Here is a 23,193-nt window from a genome sequence, read left to right as displayed (position 1 = left end):
TAGTTCCAGCGTTGACCGCTCGATAGCGCCGCTTACCCGCGCTAGAAAAAATCAGTCCGGGAACTTTCCGGACAAACTGTGTATATATATATATTATATATATATAAATTTATTTAATCAATAAATTTACTTTAACACTTAAAACATTTATGTGTAGACTGTGCGTTTGTTAACACTCAATAGACAAATAGGCCTCGTTCTTAATATATATTTGATTTCAATGCAAAATATCAATAAGCTAATATACAAAGTATATAAAGGAGATAAAAGAGAGAGAGAGAGAGGAGAAAGGACAAAGAAGAGTGTTAAAATCATGAAGAGGGAGCGAGTTACAACACGAATACAATTTGTAGAACTTTGTTGGTAAGCTTTTGCTACCAACACACTGGCTACTGTATGCACGCGCTCTGTCTGTTCTTTGTTCATTCTCTTTGTGCCTTGGTAATGACTTGCGTGCATCGGCGTTGCACAGTGAGCGATTCGCTGTTGCAAGTATACGGGACTGGCAGTCAATGTCGAATGCGCAGAGTGCACTGACCCGTGAGACGCTACCGTAACGATGGTCGTTGACCGTGACTAAAACGATCTATTCATCGATTCATGTTTACATTGACACTTTAACGCATTTTTCGAGAAACAGTGTCATTCTTCATCACTGGCCAAATCAATCTCGCTGTTGCCTTAACGAACAAAAAGTGGATGAACATGTCATTGAAAGTAGCGGGAAGTTCTCCCGCGAAAATCGTAAACAAAGACGAGCAACAACAACAACAGGACTTCTCGTTGGGTCTTGATAAGGACGCCAGTGAGCACAGCATCTCTAGCATGATGTCCTGCGTGTCCATCTCGCCAAAACACGCGGAAAGCAGCCTGCGAGTTATGGAGAGCTACTTTCACAAACAGCAGCTAACAGACGTCACGTTGATTGCTGGTGAGTAAACTAGACGCTTTGTTTTAATAAATTAGCGCGTGCTATTTTTGAAATATGTAACTATGTAATTGATCTAGGACGATTTAAAACAGAAGATGATGGTTTATTTACGTCTGCAGAGCCAAATAAAGCATTAGCAGTTTATAAAATGTTATGGAAAATGTTATAAAAATATTCTCTCGACATTTATTAATAAGATATTTTTATCATTAATTTTTGTAGGAAATAGACGTGTCCCAGCTCATCGATTAGTACTCAGTGCTGGTTCTGAATATTTTGCTGCCATGTTTACAAGTTCCCTACGAGAGTCAGCACAAAATGAAATAGAATTAATGGATGTGGATGGAGATGCATTGTGGGCTTTAGTTCTTTATTGTTATACTGGTAACTTTTTTGAAAAAATCTTTTGATTTAAAACACAATCATAATATTATATTTTTTAACATAATATTATATTTTTTCTTTTGTACAGGTAGTATAGAATTACAAGAAGATAGTGTAGAGACCCTTCTTGCAACAGCTTGTCTATTACAGTTGAACCCAGTTATCAAAGCATGTTGTCAGTTTCTCATCAAGCAACTTCATCCAAGTAATTGCTTGGGTATACGAATGTTTGCCGATACACTAAGTTGCACAGAATTATTTGAACATGCACACGCATATACAACAAAACATTTCATGGAAGTTACAAAAAATCAAGAATTCTTACTCCTGTCTGCCAACGAAGTTGCCAAATTACTAGAATCTGAAGATCTTAATGTACCTTCAGAAGAAACTATTTTCCATGTAAAGTTAATTTGTTTAGAAATTTCATTAATATTAGAAATAAAAACACGTGAAAATAGTACTTCTGTTTTTTAGGCCCTTATGACTTGGTTGGATTATGATCGAGAAAATAGGAGTAAAGATGCTAGCAAATTATTAAGTCTAGTCAAATTACCATTATTATCACCTGCGGTAAGTATACACTTTACTAGTTCTTTTATTTGAAGTGTTTTTGTAGATTTAAAAAAAAAGTTTTTTTTAAATATACACCAATCTACCTACTAATATAATAACTTACATAATAAGTTTGTATGTATAAAAAAAACATCAACTGATAAAAGAAAATAGTTTATAGCTGACAATATTGAGAGCAACGAAATGTTCAAAGACCAAAGGATAGCGCAAGAATTAGTGATGGAAGCATTGAAATATCATTTGTTGCCTGAGCGAAGACCCTTGCTTCAATCAGGTAGAACAAAACCCAGGAAAGCTACTGTGGGTACGTTATTAGCTGTTGGAGGGATGGACATTAATAAAGGTAACTGATTTATATATATAATTAAATTTAAGAAAATAATGTAATAACTTATTAATCACACTATCTTAATTTATTTACTTAAATAACTATTGGTAAACTATTTAGGCGCGACGTCTATAGATGCATTTTCATTGCGCGATAACGCTTGGAGATCTCTAGCTACTATGAGTGCCAGAAGACTGCAATTTGGCGCAGTAATAGTCGATAAGAAATTAATCGTCGCGGGCGGTAGAGACGGTTTGAAAACACTGAACACGGTAGAATGCTTTGACTTTTCTACTCTTACCTGGAGTTCTCTGCCACCTATGAATGTTCACCGTCACGGATTAGGTACATGTATTATTAATAAAGAAAAATTTGTCAAGTTTTAACATAACACATAATGTATTTTGTTTATTCATAATATAATATGGCAAATATTTCTAAAATTAATTCAAAATTTATAGGAGTAGCAGTGTTAGGGGGACCCTTGTATGCCGTTGGTGGTCACGATGGCTGGAGTTTTCTTGATACGGTAGAGAGATGGGATCCGGCAACGCGCCAGTGGAGTTCGATATGTAACATGTCCATACCAAGATCTACGGTTGGTGTGGCTGTGTTAAATGATAAGTAAGCTGTTTGACAATTTTTCATACTCAATAAAAATTTTCACGGTCATTTTAATGCGTAATTGTTTGTGTGATATTTTAGATTATATGCCGTAGGAGGAAGAGATATCAGTTCCTGCTTAAATACCGTGGAATGTTATGATCCGCACACTAATAAGTGGACTCCGTGCGCACCAATGTCAAAAAAACGAGGGGGTGTGGGCGTAGGAGTAGTAAATGGATGTTTGTACGCAGTCGGTGGTCATGACGCACCGGCCACTAATCCTAATGCTAGTAGATTTGATTGTGTAGAAAGGTAAAGTTGCTTATCATGTTATATATTAGTGCAATAATAAGAATTAAATGTGTGTGTGAGATAAAAACTTGAAAAATTATATAAAATTATATAAATGTAATCTAACATGATATATAGATATGATTATAAAACCGATACTTGGACCATGGTTGCACCAATGAGCGTACCCCGAGACGCTGTTGGTGTGTGCGTGCTAGGCGATCGACTTATGGCTGTTGGGGGATACGACGGTCAACAATATCTCACGCTAGTAGAAGCTTACGATCCACATCTCAACGAGTGGGAACCCGTAAGTGTTAAAAAAATTATATTTGTCTCGTAATTTAAAAAATTGTAAATAAAATATTTACAAAAATGTTTAAAAAATATGTTTAAAGGTTGCGCCTCTTAAAGCTGGCCGTGCAGGACCCTGTGTTGTCGTCAAAAATTTAACTAGTGATATTATTTAGCTTATACAGAGCTAAATAATAGCTAGATCATTTTTATATGTATTTCAGAGATATAACAAAATTTAGTATCTTGTGATGTTGCATGTATGCTAAATGTAATTGATATTTTTCTAGAATAGTTTTCTCTATGATAACTGTCAGTAAGAATAAGTATTATTTTTTGTTTCGTGTGTAAGCAATTTTTATAACTTTTTTATACGATTTTTTAATATTATTATATTGTATCAAAGAAATTCCATATTATTGTAACCACCAAATATGTTACTTTACTGACTATTACTCGGCAATATTTGGAAATTTGTACATGTATAATACTATTTTTTTATTTTTTTAAATTAAGTTTTAATTAATGTTACAGTTGATTTTGCTATGACAAGTGGTTGTGTTAAAAAATGTGTTTGTATTTCTATATTTTTTAGACATAAAAGAGATATATAAAAAAAGAGTAAGAGACGCAAAAAAGATTTTTCGTAAAATACAACATGTAGAAATTCTCTCGTAAGAAATAACATTTTATATTTTTATGAATTATATGTATAGTCGAACTTTTTTGGTAATATTTAATAGCAACACATGCGTGCGCGGATGCGTGAATGAATTTATAATTAATGAAAAAACTTGATGTGCGCGACAGGAGGAGGATGATGGTGGAAAAAGGAAGATAATTATTAAAAAAAAAACAAAAAATCGCAATTGTTGAGAGATTTGACTGTATATAATAAATTATAGTTTACTACAAATGAGAAATGTAAAAAGAAGAGAAACTGCAAAAATATAAATACTTTTGATATTGTTTTTGTAATAAATTATACTGATAACTTTATAAACATATCAATGTCTACTATTCTTAATCTTTAATGAAAAAATGTGCACGTATACAAAGACAAATTTATTTTTCTTGTCGAGATAAATTGTCTTTATTTACACATTTATGACATATAGTTTTATATTTAATGTGGTTGTAACTGGAGAAATAAATAATTATATTACTAAACTTAAGAATTTCTTTTACATTATATTCCATAAGTTTACAACATTAAAAGTAGTTTTTACTTTTGTTTAACAAGCTGGAAAAGTCCTGAAATCAGAACATTATATACTACATATAATTTCAAAAATGTCAAAAAATTGCTAGTATATAGATATCAACAATTAAATTTGAAATATAAAAACATTGTATATGTTTTTAACATACCGTGGAAAATCTGATGCTGGTTCTGCAAACTTATGCCTGACCATAAACGTAGCAATAGCTTCTGCTACTTTATCCGGGACATCTTCGTGAACGGCATGTCCGCAAGCGGGTAATACTTGCATTTGAAATTTACCTATTTTTATTTTAAAAAACAATTTTTAATATGCTAGATGTGTTTCGTGATTTGCATCATAGTACGTAGTGTTACCTTGCATTTGTCCTACGGTAAGTTCACGATCTAATCTGTCGACTCCAGCTAACAACAACATTTTTGGAACCGATACATTTAGGAATGCTGTCGACAATCCCTTAAACCAGCCGAACCAATGCTGTTCCGTTTTTGCCAAATCTATTCTCCAAACATACTTTCTATTAGTAGAAGCAGCGGATGATGCAGGTGGGGGCGGTGGCATGGTGAGGGATTCTTCTTCTTGGATAACATCATCTCGTGGTATAACAGGAGCTGGATTAGATTCACATGTATTGTTGTATTGAGAATCAATATCATGAGTTGCTAATTTGCTAGTTTCAATGCTGAAAGAACACAAATTGTCACATATGACTCAATAAATGAACATAAATATTAATATAAAAATTTAAATATATTCTTAAGAACTCACTAACTTCTTTATCTGTCCAGGAACTGAAACTTTTGCGGATTGTATATTACGAATCTGTCCACTACGAACGCTGTGAAAAATAATCAACTAACAAACCTCCACTTAAAATTCTGTTTTATAAAAGCTTAATCTAAGTACTAACCACCATTCTATAGCCTGAGATATGGTGCTAAAACCAGATGGTCTGGATCTCAAAAAACTTTGCATGGATGCCAATGCATCCATCGCTGTACCTTCAACAACATCTATAACACCTAAGCCACACAAATTTGGAATTAGTGGAGCTGCTTTTACAGCTACAGCACCACCCATGCTGTGACCAAAGAGAATTATTGGAGTATTAAGCTCAACTGTTGCACCTATAATTGCTTCAACATCCCTAAATATAAAATAAGATTTTTAGAGATGTTATATATAAAGTTCTATATAAAAATTTGATTGTAAATAAAGCAATAAAAACTAGTAAAATATATATTTTACTCACGATGCTAAAGTATCAGCAGATAAATCATCGTCATCTGTAGTATGAGTATCTCCATGACCTCTGAGATCAATAGCCATTACTCTACATAAAATCATAGTCATGATTGACTTCTAAAAATTAATAAAAATATATAAATATATAAATAATAAATATATACGGCCCAGAAAGCCGGAGATTCCAGGTTCGACTCCTGGCTGAGGAGTTTTTTTCGCAATATTTTAAATCAATGAGGGGAGGTATTCGAGGTCTATCATATATGAGATGCAAAACTAGCATCCTATATGAATTTAAGAATTGAAATTTCAATTCGAAAAACACACGTGAAAAACGTGAATTTACTTATATATGTGCACACACATATAAAACATATTTTCCGCACAACATCCTGCGAACGGCTCCTTAAGACTTATTTATTCATTTATTAAGTTTAAAAAATATATAATTTAACATTCATTCATTTTTTTTAGCACATCATATTTGTGACACCTACTGTAAGTTCTGCCCATGTGAGCCCACTGTAACCACCACCATGTAATAAAACTAACAATGGTCCTTCAGTGCCTTTGATATAAACGTGAAAAGTATTTTTTCCAACAACCACATCTTTCGTATAATCAAAATATAGATTCCACTGCACTGGATCATAATCTCTTTTTCGCTGGAATCCTCTTGATTTATTAAGTCTTAAAAAAAAAATATTGAATCAATATAATTAATTGAAGGTCACATAACTTCTAAATTTCACAAAAAATTATAAGAACCTGGAATTCAACGCGGGGAAGTTTACAGTTGACGGTGGCAATCTGGATTTTAAAATTGACTTTTGAAGGGCGGACATATTAATGTTATCAAACGCTAATAACACTGGTATTGAACAATGTTGCTTGAATTCGTTGTTTGTTACGCGTCCAGTCACATGTGCAATTCGCGAGAAAGATATTCTATAACAAAAAAAATACGGTTATGCGTCTGTGGAGATGACAGAAGGAGCGTGATGCTAGGTATGTACTAAGTACTAGCAAAGAGAAACCTGAGAGCTGCCTATTGTAGTTTCTTACGACGGTTTCAGCAGCTGGTTTTAGCGCCATATTCACAAAAGTGGATCTCAAAGGCCGTTCTACATTAAACGCAAGTCGCAGATCTCGTGGAATTGAACAATCGCAGAGTCAAATCAGCCAATCGACCAACGTGATTGATCAGTTCCGCGAGACTTGCTATATGCGTTTAATGTGGAACGGGCTTTGAGATCCACTTTTGTGGATATATTCAGAGAGAAGCCTAAAGGCCGAAGCACAGACTTTTACACAATGCATAACGCATAGATATCCACGATTCATATCCAGCTTTTTGTTTTCATCCCTACTTCTTGTTCTAGAAAGCTTTGATTGGTTGATTCTCTTATGTCTTATGCGTTATGCAAAAGTCTGTGCTTCGGCCTTTAAGGGCCGAAAATAAAAAAAAAAAACCGTAGTATTTATCTCATTATCAGCTACAACTTTTATTTCAAGAAAAAATCGACTTTCGCTTTAAAAAATGGCTGCTATAATAAAATTTCAAAAGTAGCGCTATTTACAATTAAATTGATAACGTCATCATTTTTTCTTAACGCCATATAAACTTTTGTTTGAAACACTTTTTTTTAATGCCTTGCGACTAAAATATTTAAGTAATATTTCAGTAAAAAATGATGACGTTATCAATTTAATTGTAAATAGCGCTACTTTTGAAATTTTATTATAGCGGCCATTTTTCTGTCTAAGTTAAAATGAGACGCTCTGTATATGTACAAATTATAAGAACATAGTTCCAAATTTTTAATTTAGTCAACATAAATACAACTCATAATATAACAAAACATAATATCATAAATATATGATTGTTTACTTGGAAATTTTATTCTAAAATATTTATGAGAAATTCAGATATCGGAACATATGATTTCTCTCAATTAATGTACTAAACTACAAATAAAAAAACAAAGCGCAATAACTTTAATATTATTAATAAAATAATTTATTAATACGATAATAATTTTCATATTTTCTACATCTTTTTCAGAACATAAATTTTATTTATGTACACACACCCGAATTGTGAATGACAAAATCCACATTTTTACAGTATTAAAAGTAGCCAAATAGAACTTGTTTAAGTGTACAAAGTTAAAAAAAATAGGCCTTTACAAAAGTACAAGTTATATTTTATCGCAGTAAATAATACTGTTAATAAATAAATGTTTTCTGTAACAAAATACTTTCAGAAATGTCTGTGATTCGCTAATGAAAAAATATGATTACGTGTTATGAACGAAAAAACCCATCATCATAGAATATTTCTTAACTTGGATTGTTTTATAGAAACTTGGTGTTTTTTCTTAGAATATTTCTTGACCACATAGACAAAGTAATGTAAAAGAAATATCAATAATCTTCATTCCTAATAATCCATTTGTTAATAATCATGATAGTTTTTAATATATTACATTAGTACTACTGCAATATATGTCGATTATACATAAACACTTAATAATTTGTGTATAAAGGAAGCTCATACAAGTCTTCTTTATATACATAAGAGTAAATAGATAATTGTATGTTGAATTCTATACGTGCAAAATGTGAAACTAAAAATATAAGACAATATTGTGAAAAAAGAAAAAAGCAATTACCCTCTTCAAAATGAGAAAAAATTTATTATGTTTTTTTAAACAGCATATTTAATTTAAAAGCAACTGGAAGAGAAACTATTAATTCCTATCATTTTTTTTTTATGTATTAAACTATGTATATATATAATTAATAAATAGCTTTATAAACTGCCTCTCACATATAATGTATTTTTAAAGTATTTTAAATACTATTACGCTTTCTTCTAGATTGAGAGAGATAAAGATTAGATATTTAAGATATATTATCAGAGATATATATAAACATTATATGAACATTTTTCTTTTACAGAATGTCTGCTTGCATAAGGATTTCTGTCTGCAAGATCTTAGATCTAGCATCGTGGACACTAGAATTTACAAACAATTTCTTAGTCAAGATCAATTATTTTTCAATTGCATGTCTAAACAAAATTAGATTTTCCGAGCCTTACTACTATTACCTTAGTAACCTAGAAGAAGCGCACACGCAACTCGTGAAAAATAATAAAAAAAAAAATACTTTCAATATTCTTCAAAATTTTTTTTCTAAAAAGAGAAAAATAACTCTTTAAGAGTTGCAAAATTTGTAAGCGCATAGACATCCTGTTTTATTGTATATATATGAGAATACAAAATATTTTTAAAATGATATCAAATATTTTTTGTAGTCAATTTCTATTACTAAAGTTTTGAAAAAATACATATTTTGATTTGCAAGTGCTTAAAATTTGAATTATTGACCCAATCAAAAAGCGAATTATATATATATAATAGTAATTTTTTTCAAATATTTTGTTTAGATTTTGAAGAAGAAATATCTCTTTCAAATATGTTTTGGATAAATATTTTCTATATTTATATGCATGATTTCAACAAAAAAAAGCAAATTTTAAAAATATTTGATATCACTTTCCAAAACTTTACAGATTATCTGCAAAGAGCCCTAAAGTTTTACTGAATAATACCTGAGATATTCATCTTCATGATCAAACCTGAAATATATTTATCTAATACAAGATGATTTACACACAATCCAAATTCCTTTACTTAAAGTTTGAAACATACAAGAGACGGCGAGCATGATGTTTTGTTTTATTTGTGCTTCAGAGATGTAGAATAGCGATATTGATTTATGAGCCATCTCAATGCACAGGAATGATTTTGAGAATATATCGTTAAGGCTCAATTGATCCATGTTCATCGATTATTTACATTCAACAAACTACTAACTCTAGTCAGCCTTGCGTGGCTTACGTTTGCGAACATTAGGACTACTGGTATCTTCAGTATCTTTGTTCTTTTCACTTTCTTCGAGTTCATTTGATTCCTTTGTTTCAGGTTCTTTCGTTTCCTCTGCTTCCGATTCTTCCTCATCCACCAAATCATCCTCAATATTTTCCACAATTTCAAACTCATCTGAAGCTTTTTCTCTTGCTGAACCATCCAATGTGTCATTCTGTTTCTTTTTGCCTTGTTGCGGAAGTTTTGGTGGATAAAAGAAGTCAATCAAGCACACGATGAGCTATATACAAACATATAGTTAATGTTCTACTTGTTATTCATGTGTTTCATACAAAAATATATTACTTACTAGTCCTAATATCGCACCCAAAATAATTGTTGCGACAGCAAAAATCAGATAACTACCCCATGTAGGTAATCCAATTTCTTCTAAAAGTTTGTTATGAATAATCTGAAATAATGTATGATATAATGAAATTTGTTTCCACTGATATAACTTAATACACAGAAACCAAGACACTATTTACTTAGATTCTGTGAACAAAAGAGAATAACAAACATACAGAATTCCCTGCACTTACTCGTAATATTTGAGACAGTTTAAAAAATTGACTTAAAATTGACATATGGAATGAAGTTGGACTCTTCCAGCTAGGTATTGGATCTACTTTCTTCCATGTCTTCTGAACTATAAACTCAATCAAGGAAATTTTATCTCTTGGACTTTTATATTGTCTAAATATTCCATCATTTACACTAAAAAGATAAAAAACCAAGTTTAAATAAATTTTTCTTAGTTTTAACACATATCTAACAAACATCTAAAACTAAATATAAACTTTTCATAACAATAATAACTTTTTAAATAATAATTCTACAAAAAATAACAAAACTTGATTATGTATATATATAACTACAGACTATGTAACAAATAAATTACATAAATTTTTAATATTCTATAGCAAACTTACTGAAATATTGTAGGCAGAGCTGTAACCATAAATCTACCACTGAGACCAGGAGAATCAGTTACATCTATTTTTCCAACATTAATATTGAGCTCTTTCTTTTTTAATGCAAGATTTTCCCAGACTGGTTCAAGAGCTTTACATGCGGGACACCATGGTGCATAACTAACAAATATATTGTATAACGTATTACAATCTCCAATACATATGTACATATAATATATATATATAGTAATAATAATAATAATAAATAATAATGATGATGGAGATGATAATAATGGATGATGATGATGATGATAATAATAATAATCAGTAAAATGTAAAAACATTTTTAAGAGATATATAAATGTGTAAAAGAAATTCTTATTTTTCAGAAAACAAATATTGTGAGTACACATCTTTATTATCAATGAAATTACAGTCTATAAAAAGTTTTTATGTAGTACGTGTGTCTTGACACGCCATCAGTTGTGACGATGTTAACTCGTTTGGCTAAACTTACAATTCGACCATCCACTCTCCCGTGAGAATCACATCCCAGTTGTCCTCATTAAGCTGTTCCACTAAGCTTTCCTTCGTTTGTTGCTGCGTTATCGCGTTCACATACGCGAATAAAAGCGTGACGTAGACGATACAAAATACAGGACCTGTTCTGGCGAACGACATTTTAACAGTCCTTTAACCAATATTCACCGGCACGACGCCGCAAACACAACCTCTTCCGAATTCTTTTCGACTGTCGAGGAGGTTTGGGCCATAGACGTATAAGAAACAGAGATGCCAGTTCGTGGACTTAGTAAGCATTCAGCATCAAGTGGAGGGGATACGCACACAGGCGACAACCGTGTCCGTGTGCGCTCGGCGCTTCGGCCAATGGTTGGCCAACCACACGGACACGGCTGTCGCCTGTGTGCGTATCCCCTCCACTTGATGCTGAATGCTTACTAAGTCCACGAACTGGCATCTCTGATAAGAAATAGACTGCGCGTGTGAGAGGGGAAGTGAGTCAAACTTCGGAGTGAGACAGATGCTTTCACCCGAGTCTCTGTCTCTGTCTTTCAGCACCTGGAGTGGGGACTCCCCACTCGGAAGACAACTCCATAGAATGTCTATGCTGTCAATCGCCTACTGTCGCCCCTTCATCGCTCGATGCTCCTCTATTGCCCCACTACGCTATTTCTCATTCCTACTACTTTTCTTGTCCGCCAATCACCGCGTCACTAAACAAGGATAGAGACTCGGGTGAAAGCATCTATCCTCGTCCGAAGTTTGACCATTCTTTCTGCACAGAAAAGATACGGGACGCGCAGTCTATTTCTTATATGTCTATGGTTTGGGCACAGTACAATCAGAGATATAGGCGATTTTCAATCGATCAATCGATTCTTGAATCTTGAGTATTTTTTTTATTTTACGATCGATTATTTTCTCAAGTCGATTATATCGAAGTTAAGTATCGATATGGTTTCTCCTCGTTCGATGTCACTGGCTGCGTTCCGATATTCACTGCCAGTACTGAAAATCTATAACACGTGTGACGTAAAGTATAGATTTGTACTACTGGCAGCGAATATCGGAACGCAGCCACTGTGTATTGTAGCGCGGGACCAACAGATGGGGGATAAAGCAGGAAAATCTGGGGGAATCTGGCGTCTGGCGGTAGTGCGTGATAAACTTTCGTCGTTTCAGTTGGAACAAATTGAACAAGGTGAAGTGATGTACGTCGTTCGCAGTAGTGTTGATATAAAATATATTACGTATTACATTTAGTGCGGCGATCGTTGAGTCTCGATGTGCCTCGTCGATATTTTAATCTGGAAAACGTAATTCGTGTTATAAATTGTTTGCATCATAAGTTTACAGAGTTTGTTGTGCGAATTGACTCAGTGAATTGTGACGTGAAATAGTACTTGAGAGAATTTGGTGCGCGCCTTGTGTCTGGGGGGTATTTCGTCCCGTTTTATTTTCAGACAGTTTTATCGCGGCCGTTTAGAGATCGCGAAGGTGCATGCTACCCTAGATCCACCAGCGTATCTCTTAGCAGAGGATGTTGGATCGCGACACGGCGATACATCTCGTCGCCGGAGGGTGAGTATTATTTTCGACCGAATTGCGTGCGTGCGAGCGAGCGCGCGCGCGCGCGCGCCCCGGCTCTGCGTTGCGGCACTTCTTGCCACATTTTAAGATGACGACTTGTGACGCACTTCGATTTTATACGCGATCGCATTCGGCACGATTAATAATCCTTTTCGAGCCAAAACTTTCCTTTTCGCTCGAACGATTAAAATCAATCGTCGAAAGACCGCATTCAATTGAGACTATATGCGCGTATGTGCGTACATGTATCGATGATTATGATTATTTGTACATAGTACGTAGTTATTTGATTATCGTCAATTATGCAACTGTGAAAGAGTCGGTCTTTAACGCGTATATATATATATATCCATGGTGTGATGGATTTTTATACACATTATACATACGCAAGAAATGTACTACAAAGTCTCTTACTTGCCATTGTAACTATTTTTAGACGTGTATCACTCAGTGAACTCAGGTTAATCGGTTTGGTAGGATCGGCTCTATCGATACATATCGATCGAAAAATACACGAAACTAGGTATATATTATAAGCGAGATTTTGAAAGCTAAAATGACGTAGTACTGAACACCGATGCGTATTTATATTTCTTGCTTGTTTATGCACATGTTTACGTGATACATGTTATACACGATACGCGTGTTGTATATATAGTGCTCGAAAAATTGACAATCTATGTGTAATCAAATTGTTGATTAAGAATATATCGAGTCTACGTTGGGAAAATAAAGGATGCTTTGAAACTTAGAGTGAAAACTACATTACCTATTTCTATATTATAAAAATTTTACACATCAGCAAGCGAGAGAGAAAGAGAGAATATGTAAAAATATGTAAAAAGAAATTGCTACGCTCGATACACTCATATATATGATTATTTGATACTTAATAATAAACACAGTTATAAATTATTTTTTATACCTAAGGTCTTATTCAAACTTGTGCAAGATTGCATCCATTGATGCAATTCTATTTTGATATATATCTTGAAAGATGGTATTTGTTAAAGTCATGAAGAGAGAAAAGATTTGCAGGTTCTTCTTATATCAATAATACTTTTTTAACAACTTATTTATTTTTTATTTATTTAATGTCAAATGCACATGTTTATATGAGTGAGTTGAAATGAGCGTATTTAAAAAATCTATATAAAATAAAAATCAAGTAAAACTCGCAAAGAATACCATCTGATTGAATATAATGTGAAAGAGTGAGAGTGTAATATTTGAAACACAAATAGTTTTGAAAACTCTTGTTTCTCAAAACACATGTACACATTTGCGTGTGTTTTCACACAAGGTGCATAAGTTTGTAACATGCAACGCGGATGCGAATTAAGTTTGTAACATGCAACGCGGGTGCGAATTGGAAGCTAATTTATAGTTTATCTTTATTTTGCAGTTGATAAGATGTTTAACACATATTACACAATAACGTTAATTTTGAAGAATTAACTATCTAAAAATGTTTTAAGTATATAAACTCGCATATATAATTTTTAATAATAGTTATATATTGCTTTTTAATAAACAAATAAGATGAAATAATTACATATCTCGTGTAGTTATATATCTCGCTTAGTTTACTTGTATATCATATAAAGACATTATAGCAATTTAATAATAATAATTCTAGTGTATCTAGTATACTTTATAATTTTTTTTGAATTTTTTTGCGTAGAGTGGCTGGTACAGCAGGAGCAATAGTAACGTGTCCCCTCGAAGTAGTGAAGACTCGGTTGCAATCATCGTCTTCCGGTTTTTATCCGCCGCCGCCGATACACAAGGAATTCACATCTGGTCATCCCACTTGCAAGGATTCTCCGACGCCCGAACAACGCAGGAGATTATGCACCGGATACCCCAGGTAAAATAATTAAACAAAATACATATGCTAATTTATAGGCATAAATTTGATTCATGTGGTTGTTTATTTGAAAACACGCAAACCGAAAAGAAAAAAAGCGGTAATTTACGATTTTTTTTTAAATCCAGAGTAACGTCACGATATAATTGCGATTATTTACAGCGGATGACACAGATAAAAAATTAAAAGAATGAACAAAGCAGTGTTTTGTCATTTGCTGTGTTTTCTTACAAGTATCTTTCTTTTTCATTTCCAGATATTCCAGTCACTTCGTGGCTCTCTCACATTTCGGCGTCTCGACTTCTCCTCCGCACTCTTCCCGGCACACGCCGGGCATCTATCAATGCTTACGATATATTATCAAACATGAGGGAGCACGAGGATTGTTCAAAGGGCTTGGCCCAAATATTGTTGGTGTGGCGCCTTCCAGAGCGATTTATTTCTGCGCGTACTCCAAGAGCAAAGTTGCATTTAACGCAATTCTACCACCTGATACTCCGATCGTGCATGTTTTCTCTGCAACTTGCGCTGGTAAGAGAAAAATAGAGAATAACGATAAATATATTTTAAACAAACAAGGCTCATCAATATAAACACGCACTATTCGCAATATGTTCGACTCTTGTTTGTCTGAAATATTGTTTTATGTTTTATATAAACAAGTAACTTTCTCTGTGGATACAGTATCGCGTTTTTTTCTTCTAAATTCTTTACTACACGGCACACACAGACAAAAGGTCTATCCAAAAAAAAAAATAATCAGACTTTTATGTATGGAAGTATTATGCGTTATGTTGTTTTCTCTCGGTAAATCCAATCATGGAGCAACGTAATATGTACACGATGAATGAAAAAGTGTTCTGTACGTAGTTCGCGCGTTTATCTTTTATGAATTTATCGAAGTACGGATATCGCGTTGCGATTCTGACGCGCATCTCGAACTCTCCCGATGTCGATAACCCTTAGAAGATACACGCAGTACATGTACCTAGTGGCATAGTTACACAATTTACTTGCGCATTCTGTATTTTCAGTTGTATTTATATCAAATATCTATGGTGATACACACAAAATAATATGTATGCTATCTAAGACAAATGCGCGCGTGCATAAATAAATTTACTAATTATAATGCGAGAATATCTACACATAACTTGTGTAAGATCCATTGCAAGTGCAAAAATTTCGTATTCAAAATGGATTTTACAAAGTGGTCAACTAACTTCGCATCTTGTCTTGAATTGTTTTTTTTTATTTAACTCTAGAAAGTTGCCAGATGTTCAACGAATCTTCTTCTTTTTTCTCTTTTTTCTTCGTTTTTCCTCTTTGCCTTTTTTCCTTTTCCGCAATTTCTATTCTGCCTTGTGTTGAGCTGGCGAGCGAGAGAGTGTCTCTCCGACAACATACTTCTATTTTTAGACGTCCTCATCGCACGTAATTCAATGCCCGCTTTCCATACGTCTTGTGGCCGTATGAAGCGACAATAGCTCTATAGAAGGAATTATGCATCGCGCCAACCGCAACGGTGCAACCAGAATTGCATCACAATTGAAGATAACGCAGTAATGCAGGTTCGTTCGTGCGTGTTCCCTTAGCGCGCCGTTCTCATTTTGAAAAATACTTGACGATTGTAAATAGTTCCGCATTTTAGACACGCCATCGGAATTTGTTACGCGTCGCAGTCACGTGTTACATTTCCTAAAGTTTTCAAAAGTTACATCATGAATCTCTGTTTATTCTATCAGATATCTAGTGAATTTTAAATAAAAATAGTTTCATTCACATTGTGTGCGAATTAGATATCTTTCAATATTTCTATATAAACAAATTTTATGACAGCCATGATTTCGTTTCATGTATCAGTTCAGTATATATTTTTATTGATAATTTGTTTTATAATATATATTTATGTTATTTCAAATTGCTTTCGAATTTACTAGTTTTATTTGAAAAACACACAGAGCGTGAGATCGCAACAAGGACGTGTTTTACGGTCGTATTTTGTAAAAGCGTCAATAAATAATAATTTTTTGGAAATTAAAAGAAAAAGCTTCTTAAACTTTTTATTTTGAATCTTGAGGGAGTGTGTGATATACATATATATATATATATTTAAATATGTATATTACATAATTATATTACATATGTATATATACATACATTGAAATATGTATGTTATATAGTCAGAGGGATATGTCCCATGTTCATTCAATGTTCCATTCATGTTTTATGTCGTCAGTGTTCTTAAACCGGTTTTTGAATCGTTGAGTCGCAAATTTCTGCCTTCAGAAGTTCAGAACAAAGAGCCGTAAACAAGTCGTGCATGCACAATATAAAGTGCACGCTATACGATTCTTCCGATTACATAACTCGTATATTATTCACGAGTCCTCTCAGACAGTGCATGTTGTGATACAATGTTCCGGCAATCTTTTACAAAACAGATTAATGACAAATAGTAAATTGTCTCAGTAATACACAGGATCTTCAAGTGCATACAACTATCTACGCGAGAACAATTAAAATTATTATTTTTTTTTAAATAATCTAAATATGCAATGTAAACCTATATAAGTTCTTTCTGTTTATTGAAAAGATAAAATATCTTGAATCTATTCCTTGGAAAAATAAAGCATGTAAGCATATTCAGTAAACAATTGTTTATTCTTACAGGTTTTACCGCGTGTACACTGACTAATCCAATTTGGTTCGTGAAAACAAGACTACAGTTGGATCACCGATCGCAAAAAGTCACAGCAATAGAATGCATGCGAAGGATATATCGGAAATCGGTAAGATAATAGATCATTTTTCTTATTGCAATTTACATGATTCAGACTTGACAATTTATTTGCATCGTGAAATTTAAATATAATATCACTGATATACGTATATTCTAAAACCTCTTAAAATCCATAATTCACACACATACGATAGATTTTATTGTATGAAAAACTAAGATATCTTTCTGGTAATTTTAGGATTAAGAAAAAGATATATAATATATACTAAGGGGATGAATACAAAGTATCGCGGTACAGCGAAAAATCTCGAAAACGATTAACTCTAACAAAAAATATGTAAGAAGCAATGTTGTAAGATTTCAAAACATGTATCTACTGGTGATAAGAGGTTGACCTTGGATAGAGTCTGCAAGGTTATATAAAGGTCAAGTTGAATTTTTTTAATGGGACTATTTTTTTCAATTTTATGTTTCTTATAGCTTATTTCAAGAACTTTTCGAAACACTATAATAAAATATTTTTTCATCAAGTACTTCTCGAGTTATAGGACTTGAAAGTTGAAAAATTACCGGTATTAGCATTATTCACGGTGCATCGCATGGAGGTTGCATGTTCGGATTTACACTTGTGTGGGGGAAGGGAGAGGGAGAGGGTCAGTAAAAATAAGGACCCTACGATTCGTCACTACGAAAGTGTGTAAATCCAAACATGCACTTTCACGCAATGTACCTTGAGTAATTCTCTAACTTTCAACTATAACTCGAGAACTAGTTAATGAAAAAAAAAATTTTATTATAGTGTTTTAAAAAGCTCTTGAAATAAGCTATAAGAAACATAAAAAAAAATAGGGAGTTCCATTAAAACAAAAAAATTCAACTTGACCTTGTAGACTCCACCCAAGGTCAACTTCTTATCACCAGTAGATATATTTTTTTAAGTCCTGTACTAAACGAACAGCAAGCGCGAACGTTTGGACATTCGCATTTGTGTTCTGAAATCATTTGTTACAATAGCGAACAGCAGAGAACAGCACGTATGCGCATCCATATCGCTCATGAATTTTCTCTGATGTACCGCCTCATGAGGGAACCGAATGCGAATCAAATCTTCTGTTCGCATTTGTTTTGGCGTATACATCTGACGAATGATAGTAACTAACGTTCGCGTTTGCTGTACGTTCGGCGTTCCTTTGCTATGTGTATACCCAATTTTACATATTTTTTGCTAGAGTTGATCGTTTTCAAGATTTTTCGCTGTACTTTTTATTCTCCCTGTACATATACATATATGTATATATGTATATACATATATACATATGTACATATGTACACATATACATATACACATACATATATATATATATACACATATAACTTTTTCTCTCTCTCTAGATTTTCACTGGCAATTTCTCAGTATTGTTTGGCGCAAAACATAATCGTATTTATTGATCAATCAAATTTTGTTGGCGTCGCCGCGGTTAGAACTATATATTACATTGCTCGACGAAATGGTAGTGCTGCATGTTGTTATCAAAGCAGAAGAAACCGACGAAACGACATTTAACTATCGTGCAAGGACGTCAATAGAATATTTTGGCGAATGTGTAACCCGCAGCCAAGATTATTTTCTTTCGTTCGGCACGATAAACACAACACTTGTGTTTGCGTGAGCTGAGTAGATATAAAATCTTATTGGATATAGAGATGATGTAACTATTTTTTAATAGTTCTCAGATGCAAACACTGAAGATTCCCTCGAATTGAAGAAGTTTATTGGTTTATAGTTTGTAAAATGTTCTCGTTGAGGAAGTGCGAGCAGCATTTGATGATATTTGACGCGTCAGTAAATCTATTATATTTTTTTCTGATCCATGTAAACAAATCTATTTGTTATCTTTTTTTTCTATTTTATAGACGTGTATCGTCGATATTGTTTATTTGTAGCAAGTACATGATTTATATCCATACGTGTTAAAATTGCACTCGACACATCGAAGTCGAGCCAGCTTTAATTTCGGAGCCATGAACTACAAATAGTATACCTAGGTAAAAATATCTTGGAAAATACCATCCTAAGTTAAGCAACGTTCGCGTAGCAAACAGCTTTCTATAAATCGTACTTTACCTTATTTTTTATCATATAATACATTTATTACGTAAACCCTGCTCATAAAGTTAAAAATCGGAACTCATGTAAATGTAATGAATTAGTGTATTCGTAAACAAAGCATTTTATATAATACAAATTATAGATGCGTGGAAATATATATAATATAAATTAAAAATATATGAACGTTAGAGACAAACAAAAATTAATAAGTTTAATGTTAAAAATTGGTATAATAGAAGGATTTGCGCATAAAGAAAATTTATAAAGTTATAATAAAGTAATTTTTTATTAATAGCGTAATAATAAAACCAGTCAAAAAATAAGAAAAAAACCACGTATACAAATATTATACAGATTTAATACAAAATATATTATTAAGAATTTAACAACATAATTCTTAAATTTTGCTATTGTAAAAATCTGCTATCGGGAGATAATTAACATATAAGTTAGTGAGAACTATCAATGTGGTATATCAAAACTTTAAATAATCTGCATAATTTGTGTTTGTGATTGTAGCATTGCCAAGGTGATAATTACGGAATTATTGTTTTATCTGAATACTCACTTTTATATATCAATTTTTTATATCAATTTATTATCGTTTCATTACTAAATAGCTCGTACGATTCCAAATTTATTTTCAGCTTTCTTATCAGAGATATGGATACTCATTTCAATACTATGCTTAACTGAACATGCAAATGTCACGTGTTCTCTCTTTTGAACTCTTGAATTCTATCTATGTGTATATATATAAATAAAAAGTGTTACACTGTTTTTTATCTTATTGTTATTATGTTACATTGCATTAAGAGATTCCATATATCAAAGTTGTGTTATAAAAGTTACGTTGTAAAATATTTGATAATATTATTAATGTGCTTATTATGTTCATATATTGTTATAATTGCGCATATATCGTAATTGTCTTTTTTACAGGGTATTCTAGGATTCTACAAAGGTATTGTGGCGTCTTATATAGGCATAAGTGAGACTGTGATACACTTTGTGATATATGAAGCGGTGAAGGCATGGCTGGCTACACACAGATCGCGAGCTTCGAGAACGGATGACAGTAAAACATTCCGTGACTTTGTTGAGTTCATGGCAGCAGGCTCGTTTTCAAAAACGATAGCATCTACTATTGCTTATCCTCACGGTAAGAGAATTTTTAAAATTTTCATATCTCAATACAACTGTAATCTTGTGTCTCTTATCTCTTGCAGAAGTCGCGAGAACTCGGTTGAGGGAAGAAGGCACTAAATACCGCTCGTTTTGGCAAACTTTAAATACTGTGTGCATGGAAGAAGGCGTAAAAGGTCTTTATCGCGGTCTTGGTACTCAGCTGATCCGGCAAATTCCGAATACCGCTATCATAATGGCAACGTACGAGGCAGTGGTGTATGTACTAACTCGACACTTCCGACCAGTTACAGTGACATCTACCGCCGACGCGACATCCGAATTCTATAACGAGACTAAGGCAAAGAGAGAATTAGCCTAGGACTTGCTTACGGCCCCAGAGTAAAGGGCCAATCTGTCATCTGTTTCCCTTTCAGTAAGCAAATACTGCGCGTACTCAGGGTACTTAACCTAAGAGATCTAATGCGCGTCTAGGTACATCAAGAGCAGTTCGACGTTGGAAACATATTCGATGTGTCCTTATTATTGCTCCAGATGTAGCCAGAAGGTACCACAGCATTGTTCGCATTATGCTCTAAACATGTAGCAAAAAGTAGCCTTCCTCCTTTCAGGTAGCATGTACATACCCGGACACACGGACCGACGCAGGGAGAGAGAGAAAAGAGAAAGGGGAGGAGGGAGGGAGAGTAGGAGGGTAGGAGGGGGAGAGAAAGAGAGAGAGAGAGAGAATGAAAGAGTACAGAAGAGTGCACCATATCGTGCGGCTCCAGGGGAAGTATTTCTCTGAAATTTCTTTTCTGGCTACTCTTACCACACGCCATTCTTCTTCGCCAGCGGCCCGAGATTGAAGAAGAATGGCGCGCGGTAGTAGAGACAGCCGGAGAAAAAATTTCCGAGAAATACTTCTCCTGGAGCCGCACAATATGGTGCACTCTGTATATGTTTAATGTGAGATACGCAAAAGCTGAGACTTGACGTCGCGAAAACGCGGATGAAGATTATGAGAAAAGGCTTACGTTACATTTTAATAAAGTTTATTCGAGACAAAACAATCCTTTTTGTTCTAGAAACAAGTATTTCTAAGTCTAGAGCTCATGAATATATTACCATAAATTTCAGATTTTTTGCTTCCGATATTATTCTCTTCGACTTGTAGTTTATTTCTTTGCATCTTGTATGTTACTCTTTTCTCGTTTATGAATTAAACAATTATGAGACACATAAAGCTACAAAATCTTTACATTGTAGTATATATCGTGATGTACATCTTATTCGTGTTACTGTGTTATGGTGAGAAATAGCAGTACAATAGTGATTTCTAATTTTGCGAATTTATATGTCAGGTGTTTGGCAGTTTCAAGTCTATTGAAATGCGATGTTTTCGCTAAAGAATTCAATTTATTTTACTGGTATTGATTATAAACAGAATAATAGTTACGTCAGAAGTAAATTTATATGTATTCTTTCAAAGATTTCGAAACTTCTACATTGATCCTATTAAGATTTAGATGTATGTTTGTATGTTTGTATGAAACTATAAGATACTTATATTTCAATATTGAATGTAAACAAAAACTTGAATGTGAGCGAAAAAATGTTGCAAAAATAATACATGTATCTAAAAAAAAAAAAAAAATTATCTATATATTTTATATCGACTATAGTCACATAATAGTGACAAAATCAATGATTAAACTTGAAATCAATGATTAAATTTAAATATATTATATTTAATAGCCATAAAAAAGAGAGATGTAAATATTAAAACAATCCGATCTTACAACTCTTTTGTTTTGTTTACATTTTTGTTGCACAGATAATATTTGTTATAAAATTACATAAAGAGTTATTAGAGTTACTATCAAGTTTTTCTCTAAATTTTTATTTAATTTTGGTTAGTTTATATTTTTATGTATTGCGATATTATATTTTCTTATATGTTTTTCAGTAATCAATTTTGCTATATTTTGAACTTGTAGGTTTTTTCGTCGATATTCCGAATGTGATGCATATAAGGTGCGATAAAAATGCGATGATTCTTGGTGTACCTACGTAACATTTTACATAACTTGCTTTAGAAAAAGCGGCAATATTAATATTAGCAATATCAGTGCTTGTAAAAATATCTAAAGTGTAGTGACTAATAGTTTTAACAGTTTCTATTTTCTTTACGTATGTAGGACAAAATGTAGCGTTCTGTATGTATCAGATTACAAGCTGTGGCTGTAAATTTACGAACGTTTCTCATATTGATTTATTAGCTGTAATATCAAATCATAAGATGCTTAAGAACAGAGTCCAAAAAGTATTCAAAAGTACGAAGATATGAGATCACTATTCAAACATATTTAGCGTATGATTCTTGAATCTATTCTAGCATATAAAACAGTTTTTTGTGTTCGTTATTATTCATTTCTTGAACGCCATACCGCGACTGTGCCAACGATGCTGTAGCTAACTGTAAAAAAAGGTACTAAGACACGGT

General features: G+C 33.0%; 4 protein-coding genes across 7 annotated transcripts; 2 read left to right on the top strand and 2 right to left on the bottom strand.

Moving 5' to 3' along the window:
- Window positions 1-162: 162 nt before the first annotated feature.
- Window positions 163-4,459, top strand: LOC109852703 (kelch-like protein 5). The gene is made up of 10 exons (XM_020424118.1): window positions 163-931; window positions 1,154-1,315; window positions 1,404-1,717; window positions 1,793-1,888; window positions 2,045-2,234; window positions 2,340-2,564; window positions 2,681-2,843; window positions 2,925-3,137; window positions 3,255-3,426; window positions 3,515-4,459. Exons 1-10 carry the CDS (start codon window positions 700-702, stop codon window positions 3,584-3,586), a joined length of 1,839 nt encoding a protein of 612 aa, XP_020279707.1. The 5' UTR covers window positions 163-699; the 3' UTR covers window positions 3,587-4,459.
- A 74-nt stretch (window positions 4,460-4,533) lies between these two features.
- LOC109852690 (protein phosphatase methylesterase 1) lies at window positions 4,534-7,061 on the bottom strand. Of its 3 annotated transcripts, none has more exons than XM_020424092.1 (9): window positions 6,902-7,061; window positions 6,647-6,826; window positions 6,376-6,568; window positions 5,886-5,995; window positions 5,544-5,780; window positions 5,406-5,471; window positions 4,990-5,315; window positions 4,782-4,914; window positions 4,534-4,664 (listed from the first exon to the last, which is right to left on the bottom strand). In XM_020424092.1, exons 2-9 carry the CDS (start codon window positions 6,721-6,723, stop codon window positions 4,646-4,648), a joined length of 1,161 nt encoding a protein of 386 aa, XP_020279681.1. In that variant the 5' UTR covers window positions 6,724-6,826; window positions 6,902-7,061; the 3' UTR covers window positions 4,534-4,645. The 3 variants fall into 3 exon arrangements, with proteins under 3 accessions (XP_020279681.1, XP_020279679.1, XP_020279680.1); XM_020424090.1 differs by having other exon boundaries at window positions 6,916-7,061; XM_020424091.1 differs by lacking the exon at window positions 6,902-7,061 and having other exon boundaries at window positions 6,647-6,894.
- A 2,198-nt stretch (window positions 7,062-9,259) lies between these two features.
- Window positions 9,260-11,508, bottom strand: LOC109852687 (thioredoxin-related transmembrane protein 1-like). Its single transcript, XM_020424085.1, has 5 exons — window positions 11,245-11,508; window positions 10,746-10,907; window positions 10,356-10,530; window positions 10,124-10,225; window positions 9,260-10,054 (listed from the first exon to the last, which is right to left on the bottom strand). The coding sequence occupies exons 1-5, from the start codon at window positions 11,406-11,408 to the stop codon at window positions 9,764-9,766; spliced, it is 894 nt and encodes a 297-aa protein (XP_020279674.1). The 5' UTR covers window positions 11,409-11,508; the 3' UTR covers window positions 9,260-9,763.
- A 917-nt stretch (window positions 11,509-12,425) lies between these two features.
- On the top strand, window positions 12,426-21,429 carry LOC109852695 (solute carrier family 25 member 36-A). Of its 2 annotated transcripts, XR_002250025.1 has the most exons (7): window positions 12,426-12,830; window positions 14,524-14,709; window positions 14,966-15,240; window positions 17,383-17,501; window positions 20,505-20,724; window positions 20,792-21,255; window positions 21,320-21,429. XR_002250025.1 is itself a non-coding variant. In XM_020424101.1 (6 exons), exons 1-6 carry the CDS (start codon window positions 12,790-12,792, stop codon window positions 21,067-21,069), a joined length of 1,119 nt encoding a protein of 372 aa, XP_020279690.1. In that variant the 5' UTR covers window positions 12,426-12,789; the 3' UTR covers window positions 21,070-21,429. The 2 variants fall into 2 exon arrangements, 1 of the variants encoding a protein (XP_020279690.1); XM_020424101.1 differs by having other exon boundaries at window positions 20,792-21,429.
- Window positions 21,430-23,193: the final 1,764 nt, after the last annotated feature.

This window comes from Pseudomyrmex gracilis, unplaced genomic scaffold (genome assembly GCF_002006095.1).
Source record: "Pseudomyrmex gracilis isolate BER0280 unplaced genomic scaffold, ASM200609v1 scaffold_33, whole genome shotgun sequence".
Lineage (NCBI taxonomy): Eukaryota > Metazoa > Arthropoda > Insecta > Hymenoptera > Formicidae > Pseudomyrmex > Pseudomyrmex gracilis.
The sequence above is the reverse complement of the archived record's forward strand: the minus strand, read 5'-3'. Positions and strand labels throughout refer to the sequence as shown.